Source organism: Rhinolophus sinicus, chromosome 11 (assembly GCF_057876585.1).
Source record: "Rhinolophus sinicus isolate RSI-liver-muscle chromosome 11, RSI-T2T, whole genome shotgun sequence".
Taxonomy (NCBI): domain Eukaryota; kingdom Metazoa; phylum Chordata; class Mammalia; order Chiroptera; family Rhinolophidae; genus Rhinolophus; species Rhinolophus sinicus.
This window is the reverse complement of record NC_142511.1, coordinates 389,057-409,158: the sequence shown is the minus strand read 5'-3', so window position 1 is coordinate 409,158 and position 20,102 is coordinate 389,057. Positions and strand designations below refer to the sequence as shown.

The 20,102-nt window shown below is 50.8% G+C and overlaps 1 protein-coding gene across 3 annotated transcripts in view; it reads right to left on the bottom strand.

The window, feature by feature from the left end:
- Positions 1-20,021, bottom strand: part of ATF6 (activating transcription factor 6) — a 93,092-nt gene extending 73,071 nt beyond the window's left edge. Inside the window, exons 1-8 of one of the 3 annotated variants that reach the window (XM_074322377.2) lie at positions 19,833-20,019; positions 19,327-19,601; positions 17,245-17,321; positions 14,041-14,128; positions 11,820-11,926; positions 8,680-8,809; positions 7,658-7,861; positions 3,679-3,893 (exon numbers count right to left, since the gene is read on the bottom strand). In XM_074322377.2, coding sequence (XP_074178478.2) covers positions 3,679-3,893; positions 7,658-7,861; positions 8,680-8,809; positions 11,820-11,926; positions 14,041-14,128; positions 17,245-17,321; positions 19,327-19,378 — 873 coding nt within the window. In that variant the 5' untranslated portion in view covers positions 19,379-19,601; positions 19,833-20,019. Of the gene's footprint in view, positions 1-3,678; positions 3,894-7,657; positions 7,862-8,679; positions 8,810-11,819; positions 11,927-14,040; positions 14,129-17,244; positions 17,322-19,326 lie in introns of all 3 variants that reach the window. The other 2 variants (XM_074322379.2, XM_074322380.2) reach the window with 2 other exon arrangements.
- Between the last annotated feature and the right edge of the window lie 81 nt (positions 20,022-20,102).

Here is a 20,102-nt window from a genome sequence, read left to right as displayed (position 1 = left end):
TATAACACTGTCTCCAGGAAACGAGAAGCAAAGTTCGCATGTGCTATGCCAGGGGAATCAATCCCTTCACACCATTTCTAAGAGATGCAGGCAGTGGAAAGGCCCCCTCGCCACCCCCAGCTTCTCACGATGGCTCTAGTGACCCAGCGCAGGGAAAGCACAGGGGAGAGACTGGGATGGAAGGGGCCAAAGCCACGAAGTACAGAATCAGAAAAGGGTGCAGGGCAGAAAGAGTTTGGGAAACGCTCAGCGGGGAGCATGGGTGGAGAGGGAGGCCGCTCACCACAGCCTGTGCCCCCACCGGCTGCCACCTGAGCCGCTTCCGGTGCCGACCCAGCTCCGGATCATCCTGTCCATTGTTCCCACTGACTGGTTTCCATGAGGGGGTTTTGCTCCACCTCTGCCCTCTGTGGAAGACGTAGAATATAATTTCACCACGTCTTTTTTCCCTGGTCTTCTGTCCCTATAACCAAAACAATGTAACTCCATGACCTTGAAACTGGGGCCGCGACGTTTCACTACCGTCACGGATTATGACGGGTAGGTGGTAAGCGCACTGCCAATTTCAACAGGCTACTTGTCTTCACGCCCCTGGTTTGCAGTCTGGCAACATTCCAGAGCCTTTGAAGACAGAGCAGCATGCTGTCCTGCGATGGCATCTGAGCAGGTCCAAGAGTGCCACTTACGACGAGGCGAGCACATAAGACAGCTGCACTGAACGAGAGCCGTGCTCATTTTTTCCATCAGAATCAGAGCCAAAATCAAACCATACTTCTTGAAAACTTAGGTGCGGTTTCCAGACTCAAAGATTTACCAGCAAAAGGCAGGAAGGGTGAGATGCTAATCTGAACCAGGCCAAGTGTTTCACAGAGAAAACGCGGCCCTTAATGCAGTTTGCAGTCACGGCGCTGAACACACCGCTGATGGCAGGAGCAGGCCTCCCGAGAGTGAGCCCAGCCAAACAAAAGAACAAAAAGGTAGAAAGAAGAAGCCATGTCAGCATTTCAAAGCCACAAAAGACTGATACGCTTTTTTCCTTTTAGCTGAATTACAACTTTTTCACATTTTTTTTGTTTGAAAGCACAGAATGAAAGTTTGTCTTTTGGGCCATTTTGAATCAGGAACGTATGTTCATTCCAATTTATCTAACTGAACAGGACGTGAGCCCAGGAGATGCGTGCACTACGCAGACCAACCCAGGTCTAAGATAGGCAGTCCAACGCCCTCGTCCTCTGCAGCTGCTTCTGGAACAGACCACTTTGGGTCCCCGAGTGGCCTGACCGGCTGACAGGACAGACTGGTGTTTCTTCACATGAAATAAACCTGAAGCCAAAGCTCGCCCTGAAGCGCTGCCGGGCTGGCCAGGGAAACCCCAGGGCAGGCGAGCGGCACTGCACTCGGGGTGGCCAGGCTCCTGCCAGGCCACGCACTACTTCAGCCTTCCTCTCGCAATCCTGTCAACTAACTTCTCAAGAGTAACAAGAACGCTAGCCAATCAATACTACTCAACAAGAAAAGCTCGTGAGTGCTGAGTCTGGACCCCTCGTCTCACACGCCCCCAGCCTCTCAGCACTGAGAGTCGTCATCAGGAAACGACCATGTTCTCGGACTGCCCTCCCGAGGGCAAAAGCAGAGCAGACATGGTCTTTCACACCGACTTACAAAGGACGGCGGGCTCAGACACCAGCCAGTAATTCACGGAAACGTTTAGAGACCTCAGCATCCAACGACAACTGCTGACATCAAGATGCTCACTGTTCGATACCAGAGAAACCTCAGAGAAGAAGGAAGCCCCTTCTGGTTTCCACACAGCGACCGTATCGACGAGTCTCAGGACTGGACTTATGGCCGTTCTCGGTGTCCTCGGGGACAGCGCAGGGCCAGGAGCCTCTCTGTCGCAGGACAACCGTCACATCCGGGACGATGGCTCTGTCTCCAGCCTTCGCCTCCTCACTGACCCAATCCCCCTGCGCCAGTCTCCTCCTGCGACGCGGGTTCTGGACAGCCCCCGTCCGGGCTCTTCCCTGCTCTGCGCCGTGGTCGGAGGCGGTATCTCCAGTAGCGCAGACTGACATGAACTTACACTTTTTAAAAGCTGTGGTAGACGGCTGACCTATAGTTTTTAAACCTTCTTTATTTTTTCTCATGTCTAAGATATTTCATAGCAAATGTCCTAAACATCCTTAACGTCCTTAAACATCCTAAAACGTTACATAAAAACAGCTTTGACTACTTCCCATCGCTACTTCTATTTGGGACTATTACACGAGAAACACTGAAATTCATAATTTAAAGAGTACTAAAAGGACATTTAAAGGATCATTTCTTTTAAATCCTCTTTCATCATTCTGAACCTTCTCAGTATCCTGTGAAAGCATATTCTTTATTGGTTGTACAACTTTTGAATTGAAAATATGATGGAGTATGTTCAGACTTTTGTTACTGTGGTTCACTTACTGTAGAAATCTTCCCAAATACCAAAAGGAGAGAACGCTTACACCCACCTTCAACGTCTATCAACATTGGGCCTGGGCCTGGCTCCTGCGCCCATCACCGCCCCACAGTGTTTTCAAGCAAATCCCACCATCAGGCCCTCTTCAGCTGACACACACACGAGGTGCAGTGCCTGGTATGCGCCTTGTCGTGGCCTCAGAACACACTAACACACAGACCAGGCCTAATCCCACACGACCGTGTCTGTTCTTAGGCGACACTAAGGGTCCCCTCTCATGACGCGGCACATGCGGCTGACAGGGCCCTGTACTTCCATCAGACAACAGTCCTTCCAGGGTCTTCAGAGCACTGCCGTGGACTGAGGCTGCTACTGCTGTTTGGGCAACAGTGGGGCGACTCCACGACCACGCGGGCTGCTGACACGCTGGGATCCAATCTGGGACACAACCAGCCGTAGTCTGATAAACAACCTCACATCAGTCACAGGATTTTAAAAGTACTCTCAATACCGAAGAAAAGTAGAATAGCAACACTAATAACCAGTAATACTGGCTTTATTTTAAAGAAAACGTGCAGGGTTTGCTTTCCACCCATCTGAGAGAAGCCCCTGCTGGGCTGACAGTCGGACTTGCCCTTTCATCACACTGGAGACCCACGACGCTCAAGTACCGCTTAACAGGTACCATGAGGTTCTCTGCGCCCCTTTTAAAGACAGCAAGAGCTAGTGGCAGGAGCTGAGACTGTGTGTAGGGACAGGCCGGTCTTAGAGAATCTGCTGAGATTTATAAATGATAAAAAATCCCTACAGCGTGCTAGAAAATCGGAAGGTTTGCAGAGATGGGAAAGTACCCAACAATCACCGAGAGAGATTTCCTGAGCGTGCGAGTCATTGCTCGGTGGTGAGGACCCTTCCACAGTCAGGAGAGATGCTAAGTACAAAACCCCAAAAAAGTATTTCCATCAGGAACCATCTAGGACCCTGTAAAATATGAAGAGGACGGGATGGGAGGGGTGAGCAGGCCCCAAGGAAGAGGGGCGCCCGGACACACACATCAAACCACTGCAGACTGAGCCTGCGGACAGAACACAGCTGCCCCGCATCAGCCACCACAGCCTGGATGTGCGGTGTCAGCACCCTGACCCACAAACCGCGACCCTTTCAAAACCAAAACCCAGGCAACGGAAGCAGAAGTGTCGTGCTCTTGCCCTGAGCGTCACACTCACATCTGAGCTCCTCATGGCACTCGGCAGGGCCGGTTTGGTGACAGCCAGTTTTCCGGTCGCAGGGCCGCCGGCCACGGGGGCAGGGACCACGTTCAGCACGTGACTAGGGAGCTGTGCGGCACCCCTGGCGACGGCGAGGACGGGCTGAGGAGACGGCAGGGCTCCAGGCGCCGGCAGCTGCACCACCGCAGGCTGAGACAGCAGCACAGTCTGAGCTGTGGGGAGAAAAACGATGTGGGATCAGAGGGCACAGCTCCTGGGCAGGAGAAGCTGACAGACGTGCAGGAGGCAAGACCACGCAGGGAGCCGGAACCACCACCAACTCAAACGCAACCCAGCGGCACACTCATCATCCCTGGGGGCGGCGGCAGCATGTCACGCTCTTAACGACACCATCTGAATTTGTTCCCTTTGAAGTTACCAACAGGGTATTTGCATACACTTTCCCAGCGACACATGCGCACGCCCAGTGTGCTAAGTTATACACAGATGTCCGTAAGTGTGGACCTCTGAAACTGATTGGTGCTAAAAGGATTTTTCATATTATGAAGAGCAAACCTTCACAGTGAACACGGAGAACCACACGTGTCACGTGAATGCATTTAGAAACACACACCACACCAAAGACAGATGAACAGAGATTCCTTAACTCAATGCTTGGGAGAATAATAAGGGGCTATAAAACACAAAAAAGTTAACCCCATTTGTGATGAATTCTTAGCTAACAAGCACAGGAAACAAACCTGCAATTCAAAATAGTCTGTAGCTAACAGCAACTCCCTTCCCCCCAAAATGGCCTAATCGTTTCTTAGTCCTGACATGTAGCATTGTTTTAAAGTTCTGCTCATCTGCGAAGACTCACGTAACCCCTAACTGTGGTCTGTTAAACCCCGACTTGCTGAGCACCCCTTTCGGATCTGGCCAGTTTTTATAAGGTGCTGAAAGGCCCACAGCTGCGGGAGCCTACAAAGAAAGGTGCTGCAGGAACCAGCAACTGACATCTCATATATATTTATAATTCTTCTTTAAGGGGAAAATAAGCATTCTACTTTCAGATACTGTAACATGACCCATGTGAAACTCAGCACTGTGTTTCAAAGGATCAAGGGAAACTGAAAAAGTAATGCTTCAGAACACCCGTTTAAGAACATCTGTCTTAGCTTAAAAAAAAAATCACTTCTATAAAATCAAAAGACAGTTTCACATGGCCTCAAAAAAAAACATGCTAAAAGTAGCAGAATTTAATAGTATTTTGTCTCAGATAAATTAGCAAATTAGTAAGAAAGATCTAAAAATAATTTCATAGGTTTGTAACATGTACAATTTACTTGGGCGTAAACGATGACTAAATATTTCGTCTTCTCATTTTCCTTTGGAATAACTTATTCTACGAAACAAAAGCATGTAAAATGAGGAAGTGACTCAGAGGCTGATACAAATATGCTTATGCCAAACATACAAGTAAAAATGATTAATAAATACAATACATAGCCTATGACCACATGTTAGGCTTTTAACAACATTACTAAGACCTTACAGCCAACCTGGTACAAGAGAGAGAGAGAGACTCAGCATAAAGCTCCTGCCCTGAACACAAGTGCTCCTCTCTCATGTCACAAATACCACGTCACCCGCGACGATCATGACTGTCCTTTCCGTTTCTTTGACTGAGAAGATACGTGCATTGAGAAGGCTATTGTGAGCTTAGTAATGCTTTAAAATGAATCTATACTTTACTAATCAGAAGTGTAGCCACAGAATCTGGAAACAGCACTAGCGGTGCCCGAGACAACCACAGACGCCGCCTGACAGGGTTTGTAGCCGCGCTGGCTCCGACGCCTACCACCCACCCCCAGGGTCACGTCCACAGGCCCAGACCAGCGACTGAAACCAACACTTCGAGGACAGCACTATCAGCAGCAGTGCTCCAGGTCTTCTGAGTTTAGAAATTACGATAAAATGTCCCCCCAAACTAAACACCGTTCCATAAATTTGGGGACTATTCCAAAGATTACAAGGTGTGGTCAACATAAAGAATCCAGTCATTTCTAAGACAGGGTCCTACTTCCAGCTCGAGTCACAGGTCCACAGCATTGGCAGATGACACAGCCAGGGCGCTTTGTACTATTTCTTAAAACTAAGTTAGGAAACTGATCCACGTGTAGCCACTGCCAGGCACGGTCTGTGGGCCACCTGCCCTCCTCCTCCCTGCTCACCCCCCTCCCCTCCCTGAGTGCCTGCACCTAACTCCAGGAGCCTCTAACATAGGCACATTCGGGTTCAAGCCGGAACAGGGAGAAACTGAACTTCTGTCACAGTGTGTTCAAGGAGAGACTGACAACGCCCGGGGCCCACCCTACAGTGACCTGTGAAGTGTGCCCTGAGCCCAGCTGCACTGCAGGGCATGCCACGGGCCTTCCACAGCGAGAGCTGCCCCTGTGGAAACAGGCGGCACACAGCAGGGCTGTCATCCACTCCGCCACACCCCAGGCCTCTTGGGTGTCACGTGCTAATCCCGATGGAGGCGGCTGGATGCCATGTCGGGTGCCACGGCCCATGGGGGTCGCTGACTGAGTCCTTCCTCTCCAACCAGCTAAGAAGGTTTCACACAATGTACCAAACAGTTTCTGAAGGCCCAGGACAGCAGCGTGCCTTCTGTGTCCTAACTTTCTCATCTCTGCTATGGGGAGAGTGACAGCAGCCCCCGCACAGAGCCACTGGGAGGATTAACTAGGGTGGCAGCACACGGAGGCACGGAGAGCAGCGTCCGGCACACGGCCAGGCTGACACGTGAGCCGCCGCCGCCGCCATCCTCCTCCTCCTTCCGGGTAATCGCTTCCACAGGGCCCTGCACGGGTTAGTAACTCCTTAGTGCTCACACTGACTGTTATTTAACTGCCAGTGTAAGTTGGCTAAAGGCCCAACTGGACAGAATTCCTGGGACAAGGACCACATGCCAGGATTCTTTTAGCCAACAAAGCACAGTGACCCTGTACTGAGAAGGCAGGTACTTCAGGTTTGTTTGGGGTTGGTCGGGATTGGCTGATGGGCTTTCAGCGGTCCGTCCAATCTCTTACCTACTCTTCTTTTTATTAAGTTCCTACTGTCTAAGACCATGAAATAGAACAAAGCTACCTGGATTCAAATTCATGACCTTGCCCTCATTAAAACCATGCTCCAAAGAAATGCGCTCACAGGCCTTAGCTGGAACCAGAGCCAGAACAGCAAATGTAACGTCACTGTTTATTTACAGCCCAAACCCCACTAACAGTCCTACTGGGAGCCGACCAGCTAACTGGGGAAAATGGCTTGACAGCCTCCCTTTACTCTGTGCACACATATCGGCCCACATACGACAATGAGTCATCTGCCCTGGCGATCTCCAAGCCCTAAACCTGAACAGAACCAAAGCCTCAAACTTGAACTTTCAACACTGACCTCAACTCCTTGGAGAATCAAGTATGTGAGGCCACCTGGTGGACAGAATGTGGAAACACACACGCCCTCCGGAGCTGCAGACACCCGTTCTGGTCAGCTCGGAATGCCTGCGTAGGACCCAGTGCCGCCCCCTCAGAGATTAACAGTTTGACTCTGTCGCCAAAACACCTATGAGTCCTGAAATGGACTACAGCATTTTAAATACTGGCCTCTCCTTACAAACAAAAACGTTCACAGACACAAAAACCTCAGAATAAAATGGCACCTAGAAAGTTTCCCAGATTTTCTTCTTCATTACACGTGGCTGTGTAAACCACACTCTTCCAGGCAGGTGTTTTCATAATTAAACTGGAAGCAAAAAGCAGCATCGGGGATAAGTGATCCAGAGAGCCAGCTCTCCTGTTAGTCGTCTCTGCAACCTCCTAGCAGAACAAGTCCCTACACCTGGCACATGCTCAGAGCCCACAACCTGAATAACACACAGCGTGGCCCAGGCCTGCTGGCCACCGCTCACACGCAGCCTCCAATTCCAGTCGGGTACCTTCAGTGGGTGCAGGATGGATACTGATGACGGGCGGCTGCTTGGCCAACGGCAGAAGCGTCGGCAGTGTCTGAATAATGATGGCTTTCGCCGGGACGCTGGGGTTTGTCTGAGTCTTGGGTGCTGCCGGGAGTAATAAAGGCTTGGGCTGAATTGAAGGTTTTAAATTCACTTGAAGTTTTTTCTTTGGAGTCAGTCCATTTTCTGTAGAAAAACCAACAAACCACAAATCAATCTGAAGGCAGTTAAGCAAAGCTTGGAAAACAGATTCTATTCTACACCTTAACCTTGGACGTAGGTTATTTTGACCTCTGAGCAACTGTCTTTTCCTAGAGTTTAAGCAGCGCTCCTCTACACCTTATGGACCGAGAAAAGTCCTTAATGTAAGGACGTTCTTTGCTTTTACTGAGGTATAACTTATATACAACATTCTGTTATAGTTTCGGGGTGCAAAAGAATGATTTGATACTGTATCACAAAATGATCACCAGGGTAAGTCCAGCGAACTTCCGTCAACAGTTACAGTTATTTTTCCTGCCATGAAAACTTGCTCTTAGTAACTTTAAATATGCAAGACAGCAGCTCGTATCAGCTACAGTCACCACCTGTCCAGCACTTCGCCACTCACTCATGTTCATGTTACAATGGGAACGGGAACGAGCTGGGCTGCGGCTCTGGGAAGGGGCTCCACGGACTGGGGGACGAGGGCACTAAGACTGCTGGAAAAGCCTGGAGCTTAAAGTGCTACCAAACGTCACCGCCAAATGGCTGACATTCCAGGTCTTTAACTGAAAAACTGAATTCTCTCCTGAAGATGACGGCACCTGCGCCACTGCTAAGTGGCTTTCACCTCTGACGACAGAGACCACCACGCAGATGCCGACCCCTCCTCCCCACATCAGCTACCCGTAACAAACAAGATGCCACCAAATTAGAAACCCAGTCCATCCCACACTGTCTTCTCAGAAAGGGAGCGAAGCTCAGGCTACAACAGAAAGGACGAGTCAGAGACAGAGCGGTACCGGCTTTGCTCCTAGGACCAGTGCCAGGCTTGTCTTCCCTCAGTGGCTCTGCCGAGCAGGGACCAGGAGAGCTCTCCCCATACAAGGAGAGGGGCGACATCTGGGAGGCAGGACACACATCCAACTCCTCCTGCAGCAAAATAAAACACAAAGTCATGCAGAGGAATACAACCCTCGCGCAGATAATCATGTAGAAAGAGAGGCGAGACCAACATCTAAATAGGGAAACACGCCAGGCCACAGCAACGCACAGGTGTGCTTCCTGGGAACGTGCTGTGTTAGGTGCCAGGACACTGGGCACGTGGGCGCCCCACAGGAACACACTCAGAACGCAGGGGGTCACGAACACCACCTGCGTCTGCATCTCCCCACAGCCTGCACGGCCTACGTGGAGTCTAGTCACAGACGCACACCTGTCGCAGGGCTTCCGCTTAAAGGCCAGTAGCCTTTCCCCACAATCTCCCGTTCAGTCTCACAAAAATCTCAAACACAAACAATTCTTACTATTTTTACCCTTTTCAATTATTAACACTGTCGTCTGTCCCACGTGCTTTGTAAGAAGGACACACACTGCAGGGAGCAGGGCTATTTTATTGAATGAGGACGCTGCTAATACGAAGACGTGCTGTACAAAGATAGTATTTGCCAGAAGTCTTTTAACATTCACTGGATCTATCATGCTTTGTTAGAATCCAGAAAGCTAACATAAATCAGGATCTCTAACCTGAGGAAAGGTGTCTACACGGAACAATGGAGTGGGCGGAGTCCCGACATCACGCCCTCCTCAAAATAATCTATGAGATTATTCAAAGAAAATTTAAGAGACGATTTGTTTACTCTCAGCATGACATAGGCCCCCTTAAGTCAAAAGACCCAGAAACCATAAAGGAAGAAGACACATATTTGGACAATAATGAAAATGTTTTATAATAAAAAATAGAGCATAAAGTTAAAAGATAACAGGATAAACAAAGTGATGGATTATAACTGTCATAAAATGGGAGACCGTGAGTCCAAAATGATGAAAACAAACAAAGAAACAAATCTGAAGTGTGCTGGGAAAAGGCATTTTGACGCTGGCAGGTACTTGCTCCCAGGGTACCTATCACAGTGAAGGGACAGCGGCTTCACCAAGGACGAGCCTGGCAGCTGTGCCCTCGCCATGTGGGAGCACAGCGAACGCCGTCAGTGAGTCAGGACACACCGAACAGTGAGACAGAAAAGCAGACAGTGTGTCACGTCTGTGACACCCCTGCCATGGACTCAAACCCTGACTGTCCCTGAGGAAACACCACACAAACCCAACTGAGGGACACTCTGCAAAGTAACTAGTCTTTAATCTCCAAAAGTGACCAAGTGATGAAAGTCGAGGAACAAAGAACTGACGCAACTGAAGGAGATTAAAGAGATAAGACAGCTCTGCCCTGCGTGACCCTACGCCACACCCTCCCGTTAGTCTAGGGGACAAGTCTGGGACGAGCGGCCCAACCTCAGAGGGTGGAGGGTTAGGTGACAGCAATGCAGGAACGCTTACTTCTTGATTTGGGTGGCTGTACTGTGGCTATGAAGTCATAGCCTTGTTGGCAAGTAGACACTAAAGTATGGGGTTAGGGGTGACGGCATCAGGTTAGCAACGGACTCCCAAATGGCTCAGGGAAAGAAGTTCTTTGTAATTTACTTCTAACATTTCTGTGAGCTTGCGATTGTTCCAAATAAAAAATTAATCTAAGCAAGAAAACAATAAAACTAGTGTAACATCTGAGTGGTGAAAAGTTTCCTCTGAGTTACAAAAAAATGCAATAAAAGATCGATAATGTGGCTATTACAAAAAAGTATTCCTGGAAAAAATAAACACCAGGAATAAAAGTTAAAGACAAATGACCGATTGGAGGAAAAAAACACTTGGATGATGTGCAATCAGGCACGTTCAGAACTGAGGAGAAAGTGATGACCACAGTCCCGGGGAAAAGTGGACCAGAAGCTGAACTGACCTCTCATGAAGGACATGCAAGGAGGCCTCACGCATATGAAACATATGACAAGATGCGCAACCACACTCGTAATAAAGGAAACAGGAAACCAAATGTGCTGTGTGGGAGGGACGACGGGCAGAGCAGCGTCTCACATGCTGCTGCTGACAAGTCACACCGTCCACCCCTGGGGAGGGAAATGTGGACAAACCGGCAGCGTCACACGTACTCGGCGCTGCACGAGCTGTCAGGCTGGAACTCTCATGGGGCTCCAGCAAAGGTGGGGGTGCAGGTAGGAAGCAGCAGTGAGAAACAGGGCTGACAAGGTAAGCAGGAGCCAGGCCCGGAAGCCGGCACACTGGGGGTGTGACCTCACCAGTGGAAAGGTGAGGAGGGCACTCAAGGTTCCCAGCAAAGGGCTGACATTCCCAATTTGTGATTCTGAAAGAGTCCTCCCTGAAGACCCCTCTGCTAATGAGGTTTGGGGAGTGGGGGACAGAGACCAGCTGAAGTCCTACTGACTTAATGCAGGTGAGGTGACGATGGCCTGACAGGGGCAGAGACATAAGACGACAGACCCGTTGGGGTTTCCCAACGGACCACATGTAAGGCCTGCCAGATACAACGCATGGAAATATTAACCTGAACTTGTCTTCTTAGGTTTTCCATTTCCTAACCACAAGAAGCACCTAAATCCTCTGGGACTTCCTTTCCTGGACCCAGACCTTCCACCTGAATGGAGAGCAGAGTCTTTAAGGAGCTACCAGACTTTTGCAAACCTGTCAGCCACACAGCAGGTACCGCAGGCGGTGCTGCCCGGAGGCCGTCAGGCTGTGCGGCTCAGGACCGCCCGACAGACGCCTTAGTCCTCCGTGGCCTCAGAGCATGTCCATCTGACAAGGAGGAGAGGGCGGCAGGGAGAAAAGACAAGAAGCCAACAACCAGAAACACTGGCTACGGGGAAAAGGGCAGTGAAACAAAGGAGCAACGAAATGACGAAGGCAAGCACCTAGGCAGGAAGGCAAAACCCAGAGGCTGACAACGTTCTAGCTCCCCCGAGGCCCCTCCTCGGGACTCAGTTTCCTCGGGATTAAATGTCACCGGCCTCCCCACGTACGTACTGTCCAGACAGCATCACAACCAAACCGCCGTAAAAGGCTGGCTACTTACAGGAACATGCTGGGTTGAAGAGTAAGAATCCACTGACTGGGGAGACGAGACGGAGCCACTGGAGCAGGCTGGGGAAAGCGGCTGCGGTTCTGCCTTAATATCTCCAACTGCAAAACACGCATAAAAATGTCCAACACAGTGAACAAGAAAGACGGTAAAGCCTACTCTTACAATTCAATCATGTGGAAGCTACAGTCACCAAGCCACGGCCACCGAGCCACGGCCACCGAGCCACGGTCACCAAGCTACGGCGATCAAGCTACGGTCACCAGGCTACGGTCATCAAGCTACGGTCACCAAGCTACGGTCATCAAGTGACAATTCAAGCTACAGAAAAGAGTCCAGCGAGGCCTCCACCGGTGAGATGAGGTGTGCACATGGATACGGACACACCTACTCGCAGCTGCTCTAATGCTCTGGAAGGATAAACATAAGAAATCGCTAATGAGGGCCAGCCCGGGGGCTCAGGGGGTTGGAGCGCCGTGCTCCTAATGCAGAGGTCGCAGGTTCGATTCCCGCATGGGCCAGTGAGCTGCAATGAGTGGCCATTCAAACAACGGCTTGAACTGGAGCGGGGGAGGGGAGGGGTGGAAGAAGGGGAAAAAAAAGAAAAGAAATCGCTAATGGGACCTCTCTGGGGAGCACAACTTGGTGGCTGAGGAACAAGAGCGGAAGGAGACGTTTATCTTCTCCACACACTTTCTGAATATTATACCATATGCAAAAAATTATAGATTCCCCAATATGTAATTTTTTTAAAATACAAGAAACCGGAAAGAATTATTTTGAAAAGCATTTTTGACAATACAATTAAAACTCACAAAACTGTTTCTACCTTTGGAACTATTAACGTATTTACAATAATTTATTGAGCAACCGTGGCCCAGGCAAGCCTCCGAGGTGTCACATTTATAACGGGGGGTGGGGGGTCTGTGGCAGACTGTCTTCCAGCTCAGCCTGCGAAAGAACTCGTGATCCCTCGTGATCTGGACTGTGACCCTGCCACTTCCCATCAAGCAGGGAGTGTTTCCCGTCGGTCTGCATCTACGTGGCTCATGAGTCCTTCGATCCGCAGATTATGGAAGTAACGCTCAGCGAATCTTGCTTGTGCCTGGAGCACTGCCGCCGGGACCTCTGCAGCCAGACCACCATGGCAGCACGCTGTCAGAAAGCCACACAGAAGGGCCCGTGCAGCAGGCGCTCGAGTGGCAGTCGTCACCTCCAGGTCATCGCAGACCAGGAATCAGACAGGAGAGGGCAGAAACCTTAAGAGGACTTTGCCCCAGACGTCACACAACCCGCCTGCGGTTTCCCCGCTGAGGTCGACACATGATGGAGCAGAGACCAGCCGTTGCAGGTACACCTTCCAAATTCCTGACCCACAGATCCTGAGAGCTCAACACAATGGTGGCTGTTTGTGTCACTAAGTTTTAGGGTCGTTTATGACACAACAGTGACAGAACACTTGTCTGTGCAGTCCCTGTTCTGAGGGAGACAGGCATGGAGCACGACATTTAAACATTTATTTTAAGCAAATGAAGCCACAGGAAGTGTGGGTGGGGAGGACCGGATGTCTAGGGGGTGCTGGTTATTTGTTCACCCATCGCTCTCAGCTCCAAGCCCACCTCCTGCAGTCTGAGATGCAAATTATCGCTGCCTGCCCGCTGGCTCCCGCCTGGAGCCCGTCACCAGGGGGCACGAGAAAGATGCTGAAAGGCCGGAGAAGGGGAAAGGGCTTTCTTCATCCTCCCACCGGCTTCATCGCAGAGGTCACAGTTTGCTGCAGGTTCCAGCTTTGGCAGCACCCCCAAACCCACCTCCACGGCCAGGCAGTGCCGCCTCCTCAGAGTACGTACACCACACGCAGGGGGTCTCTACACCAAGTTCCCAAGTTCTGTTGACTCCAGACTTCCTCCCTCTGGCTCCCCAAGTTCTGTACGGTTCTCAGGTTAATCTCTTGTGGAGACATCGTATGTAATTCAAAAGCGGCATTTCTGGAAGGAGTTCTTTACTCCCATATGTGACTGAAACCTAACTATGAAGCTCTTTGCGTCCCTACGGCAAGAAACTGATGCGAGCACTGTCCCGCCAGAAGTACGGTAACAGTCCCTGGAAGTTCTATGCATCAAAGTAGCCCAATAACCCCAGCTACGTTGACTGTTACCACACTACACACGACGTGGACCCGTCTCAGGCCTGTTCCGAGGAAACGTGTCATTACCTGCACAGGGCTGGCTGTTAAGGTCCCAAATGCCCGTCTCCCAAGGCATCAAATCCAAATCAAAGGCAAGGCTGTCAAAGTTGTTTTCCTGTGGGGTTCAAATCAGCAAGAGAATATTACAATAAAATAATACGTCTAGAAGTCAGGCTGCCAGATGTAATTTGCCACGAGAAACACAATTGCTGTCACCCAACCCAGTAAACGTAATTCCTAAGTCAGCAGGTTCATCCTGGAGACAAACCACGTGTTGTCTAAGGCACAGCAGTAACGACCAGGAAGGAGCGAAGGTCACATTTAAAAGAGTCCTTTGCTCTCATTCTTCTCAATGGGAACAGACCACTAGGACGGGTCACAAAGATAAGTCTGTTGCCATAGGGAGACCCAGCAAAGTAAGTTTTCCCATTGCCATTAAGGAAAACACAGGAAAGCAAATGCCTGTTTACAACATCACCTCTGTGGGCCACGGAAGGCGCACAGACGCGGGCAAAGCCAAGCAGGAAGCAGAGACTTGGGCTGAACGTTCAAGTTCCCCGAGCAGCAAAGCGGTTGCACTGGGAGGAAGCGACCACCCACAGGGGGACGGACCACTTTCTTCTCTGCTGTGCTGTCCTTGCTTTTCAAATTTCTAAGATCAAACTTACGAAAACATTTTAATCCCAGAAGACAAAATTAAGTTTCTCAAACAGAGGTCAACAGCCCTCTTAGAGGGAATCTTTTCATTTAGATGGTCATTTACTTAAACGTAAGCATATTCTGAGCCGTCTGGATGACCATCTTACACCGTAACCACGTAAATGAAGACGTACCACATGACGTCAGAGCCCCCCTGTGAGCTGGAGCCCAAGGTAGCACCACTACCATTTTAAGCGTCCAGGGTTACGGAGACAAAAACAGAAGTAAACTTGATATATAAACAGGACAACAAAGTCGAAAGGCAATCAATAGCAACTTAATGTGACAGACAATAAAACAGCGACAATACAGAAAGTACGTCTCAGGCAAAAAGTAAAGCTTAGTCTGGTGATTATTAACAACCATGTGGTAATAATTTCTAGAACAACATTAGCATTTTGAAACGTCTATCACGTGGTTTATTTTCATTAGGAATGTAACAGAAAGAAAGAAGGCAAACTGTTTTCTTATCGTACTGCCCTTTACCTGAGTAAATACCAGCATGTTATATAAAGACAATGTGTGGAAGTTCACATGAAAAAAAACTACTTAGATCATAAAAGAGCCACTTTTTAAATCGATCTCCTTTGCCTTTTTCCTCTTATTTGAATCCACGCATCAAAAAGTTCTGCAGCCCTGAAATTTCAGCCACCAAAAACTCCTTACACTTTTCCAGCCTAAGTAAACTGAGGCTCGTCTGAGTGCTAGCGATATTTTTAACGGGTGCAATAGTGAGCAATGACCTACAAAGATTCTCACTCAGTCTTCAGCCAGAAAGTCAAATACTTTTCACAGCATAAGAACTGCATCTTTGCTAAGCGAAATAAGTCAGACAGAAAAAGCAGAGAACCATGTGATTTCACTGATATGTGGTATATAAACCAAAACAACAAAAGAACAAGACAAACAAATGAGACACAAAAACTCATAGATACAGACAATAGTTTAGTGGTTACCAGAGGGTAAGGGGGGTGGGGGGTGGGAGATGAGGGTAAAGGGGATCAGATATATGGTGATGGAAGGAGGACTGACTCTGGGTGGTAAACACACAATGTGATATATAGATGATGTAATACAGAATTGTACACCTGAAATCTATGTAACTTTACTAACAATTGTCACCTCAATAAACTTTCATTGAAAAAAAAAAAAAGGAAAAAGAATTGCATCTGGTTAGAAATGTAACAGGTCCATGCCCCGAAAAGTGAAATATACTGGTACTTATAGACTCTGGCTCTTCAGCGACTTTTCCTGGGAAACCCTGCTACCTGCTACCATGTGGACAAACAACGCAATTTAAAGCTAGAAAGGGCCCTCAGAAACCACCCACTCCAAATACTGGAAAAACTAAGGAACTGCAAGAGCGAGTGACTTGTGTAAGGTAAGAATGTTAGTTATAAAATCAGGACATTTCCCTGAATCTTTCAAATTTACTATTCTGTTCTTGATGGTTTTAAAGAATATCAGATGCTCAAGCAACCAGCCAATAATAAAAGTCAATTTAATCAACAGACCACATTCTAAAGCATCTCATGAAAGTAATAAAAACCACTGAAATCCCATGCACTAATTAAAAAAATATACCGTGTTTTTACTCTCTTCTTTTGTTTCATAGTAAAACAACTGCTGAATCATTCTTTGAGAAATGTCTAAGAAACTCACTGAATAGGCACTACACATTTTTACACTCTGGTTACTAAGGGCTTAAAAAATAAGTGGTAACCACCAGTCTGACTGATATGCACATAAAACCACTGTCCACTTGTTATTACCGTGTTTCCCCGAAAATAAGACCTAGCTGAACAATTAGATAATATAAGACCAGGTCTTATTTTACTATCATATAAGACCACGTCTTATATTAATTTTTGCTCCAAAAGACGCATTAGAGCTGAGAGCTGATTGTCTGGCTTGATCTTGTTTTTGGGGAAACATGGTACTGCCCACCTGGAAAAGCACCTCGTCCATGAAAGGTGACACATAAGAGCTCTGCAGGCCAGTGCACTAGGGACCAACACGTATGCACCAACAGAAAAGAAAAGCTCAGATGGTTTTGAGGACTCAGCATATTACAATTGCTTTTACACCGACTCCTCTCCACGCAAAGGCAAAAAGTAAGCACACAGCTGAGGTACAGAGCATTCTACACTAAGGATACGTAACTTTGAAAAAGGAAGCTGCTCAGTTCTATCTGCCGGGGTCTGTGACTCATGTGAACCCCACAGCACCGTGGCCCATATGCAGCAAAGTTCTCTACAAAAGCGACAGCAGGCAGTTAAGTGACTCCTCCAAAGTCACCCACCTGAGCCCAAGGTGGTCTTAGAAGACAAGTCTTCTCACACCAAGACCAGAGCAGTTTGTACAATCCTGAGTTTACTGACTGCAAAATGGCTACTAACTTTCCTCCTTGGTGCTAAGTTATTTAAATTTAAGTAACTGGCCTGAACCTGTTATCCTGAAGCCTTCTAGCAATCCTTAGGGTACACATGAAATCCCACATTAGTCAGTATTCCTCCTCCAGTAAATACGTACGTAAGTCTCACTTGCTGCGTCCAGCTGCAGCTCGTCGGTGTCTGTGAAATAGCCAAGTTCAGCAAACAGAGCAGAATCTGTGGACAAAAGAATAGAGATGAAGTGTCAATTCGCCATTTGACAACAAGTACGCACGGTGGCCCTACGCCAGCGCTATTATGGTTTCTCACTAGCCGCTACTATTACTGACAAACTCCAGCAGTGTTTATGACAACCAATGCAAAGCTGCTGCAAAGGAGAAGCAACCCCAGTGTGTCAGCTGACAGAGATGCCCGGGTGGAGAGGGAAGTGATGCAGGAGGCAGGGCCAGAGGAGGTGGAGCAGCATTCTGCAAGAAAGCGGGCGGGGTCTCAAGCACCCACGGATGAGAGGCTCAGGCGAGAGCAAGAGGCCACCACTCCCAGCACCAGAGAAGCAAATGTGCTGGCAGGTCCGTAGGTGAGGGGGTGGGAGACCGTGGGGGAGCGCCTCTGCCTCAGAGGCTGGGGGAGGAGGTGTAGGGGGGCTGAAGAGAGAAGAAACTCTATCAAAGAATCATCGGAGTGGGAGAGTGAGAGGACCCAGCAAATGTGACCCTCCAGATAACACCAGGTAAAGGCCTATTTCAGGTCAGGACCGTAGATTTAAAGGGAGACCAGTCAGCATGGCCAGGTGTTTTTGCAGCCACATTCAGCGAGGAGTGCAGGCGCGGAGCAGGAAGACTGGATTCAACCACGGCTGCGGTCTGTGCAAGAGAGACAGGCGCTGAGAGCATGACGGAATGGTCACCGTGACTGTCCAGGACCATCCACTGCGCGAGGGGAAGTGAGACACAGGGAGGGAGAGCCGAGTCTCAGCTGGAGAGAAGGGGCCCTCGCCACTGGAACAGCAAAGGGCCGCTGGTGAGACAGGAGGTGGAGGTCCGAGGGCACATCTGGCCTGAGCGTGTGCTGTTGGTCATGACAAGGTTTGGGCTCGTCCTCAGGGAGGGAATGGCTGAGACAGGGTGCAAGCCAAGACCACGGAGCTCAGGGCGGCGGAAGGGCCGCCCTGAGGACACTGGAGTCACCCAAGAATCAGAGAAAGTGACAGGAAGCTGGGAGCTAGAATTTTCCACAAGCTGAGAAGAGTGAACCAGGAATCAGCGGACAACTGTAACAGGGAGGCAGAGACAGGATGTTACAGCCAGGGGAGCTCTAAACCTGGGTGTCTGCAGGGAGGATAGAGGACAATGTCACGATGGCTGTGGTACCACAACCGCAGAGTCCAGTAGTTGCAACCGAGACCACAGGACCACAAGCCTGAAATGTCTACTATCTGGACCGTCCCAGAAAACGTTTGCGACCCGGCTCTAAATTTCACTACCCAAGGTAAAGAGAAAAAGCACGTCCCATCGCAGGCTGTTCTGAGCTAGTCAATTCAGTTAAATTATTCAAAGTTGTTAGAGTCACAAGAAACACTATTACATAATTTGACTTTTAAATTTAACTGGCGAACTTCTAATATTGAAAAAAAATCAAATCGGTGAAGTCCTTGAACATTCAAAATAGCAACTGTCAAAAAAGAATCCACATTCCACTGAGAAGGCCGTAGCGTTTCATTCCGGCGCCTGCGAAGTCCCCCCTCGCTGAGCACCTACGTTATCAGAACTAAAGGGGGTCGACCAGGCGCGTCAGCGGATCCAAGGGGGAGGCCGGGCCCGTTCCCGGGGGCAGGGCCGCACCTGAGCGGCGTCGGCGAACCAGCAGCCGTGCCCTCGGAAAAGCAGCGAGGGCTGCAGGCCACGCAGTGGAGCCGGGATGGCGCTCTGGCTGCTGAGAGTGAGGGTCCCACGGGAAACGAGGGCGGCGCCCGGGGTCCCCGGCCGCGACGCCGAGGAGCGGGGCCCGCGCCGCCCCCAGTCCGCACTGACGCCCGGAGGCTGTGAGCGGGCGTGTGGCGAGCGAGGGGCAGGAAGGCTCCGGGCTCGCTGCCGCCACACGGCTCCCCGCCCGCCCGCCCGCCCGGCCCAGGCCCCCGGAGCCCGGCGGAGCTGAGGGCCGACCCCGCGCGCGGCGTCCGGGCGCCACGCAGGACACCGGCCCGGCCTCGCGTCCCACTCACCCCAGTCCTCATCCGGCCGCTGAGAGAGTCCGGGGCTGAAGGGCGACTCCATGGTGCCGGCGACGCCACCGGCCCCGGAACTCGGTGACTAATGTCCGGGCGGCGGCGGCCGGCACACGAAACGCGCCGCAACGCGGCCGGGACGGTGGCCGAAGGCGGACAAACTGCCTCCCGCGCGGGGGTCGCTCGCGAGCTGGGCCGGCGCCCGAGGCCGGGGGCTCCGACGGGGCCAGGCGCAGGGCTCCCGCTCCGGGGTCGCCGCACTCCCCGTCCCGCTGTCCCAAAGGGAGAAAGCGGGACACGTCAGTGGCGACAGAAGGGCCGGTAGCCCGTCCGCGTCCACGCCGGCCCCGAGCGCCCTGCTGCCCCGCCGGGCGGCGCAACGAGCGGCGGCCCGCCCGGGGCTTCGGCTCGCCTTCCGAGCGGGACGGGCAGAGGCGGCCGCACGCCCCGCCGCACGCGTCCCCACTCGCCGGGACTCCGGCCGCAGGTGCCGCCTCGCTCACCACACGCCCGCGCCCCCCGACCTCCGCCGACCGCTGAGCTGGGCTGGGCCCGACGGCTCGGCGACCGCGGCAGCAGGCGGTGTGTTTACGCACCGCCCGGTCACGAGGGACATTTAAAACTCTCTGCCTTAAGCACACGTGTCCCTCGGCGCCCAGGGCGGCCTTTCCCATGGTTACGGAACCCAGACGCTTCCCAGAACCCTCCGCGCCCCGGCTGGGCGGCTCCCACGTGACGTCACCCGCGACGCACAGCCGCCCTGGACCCCGCCC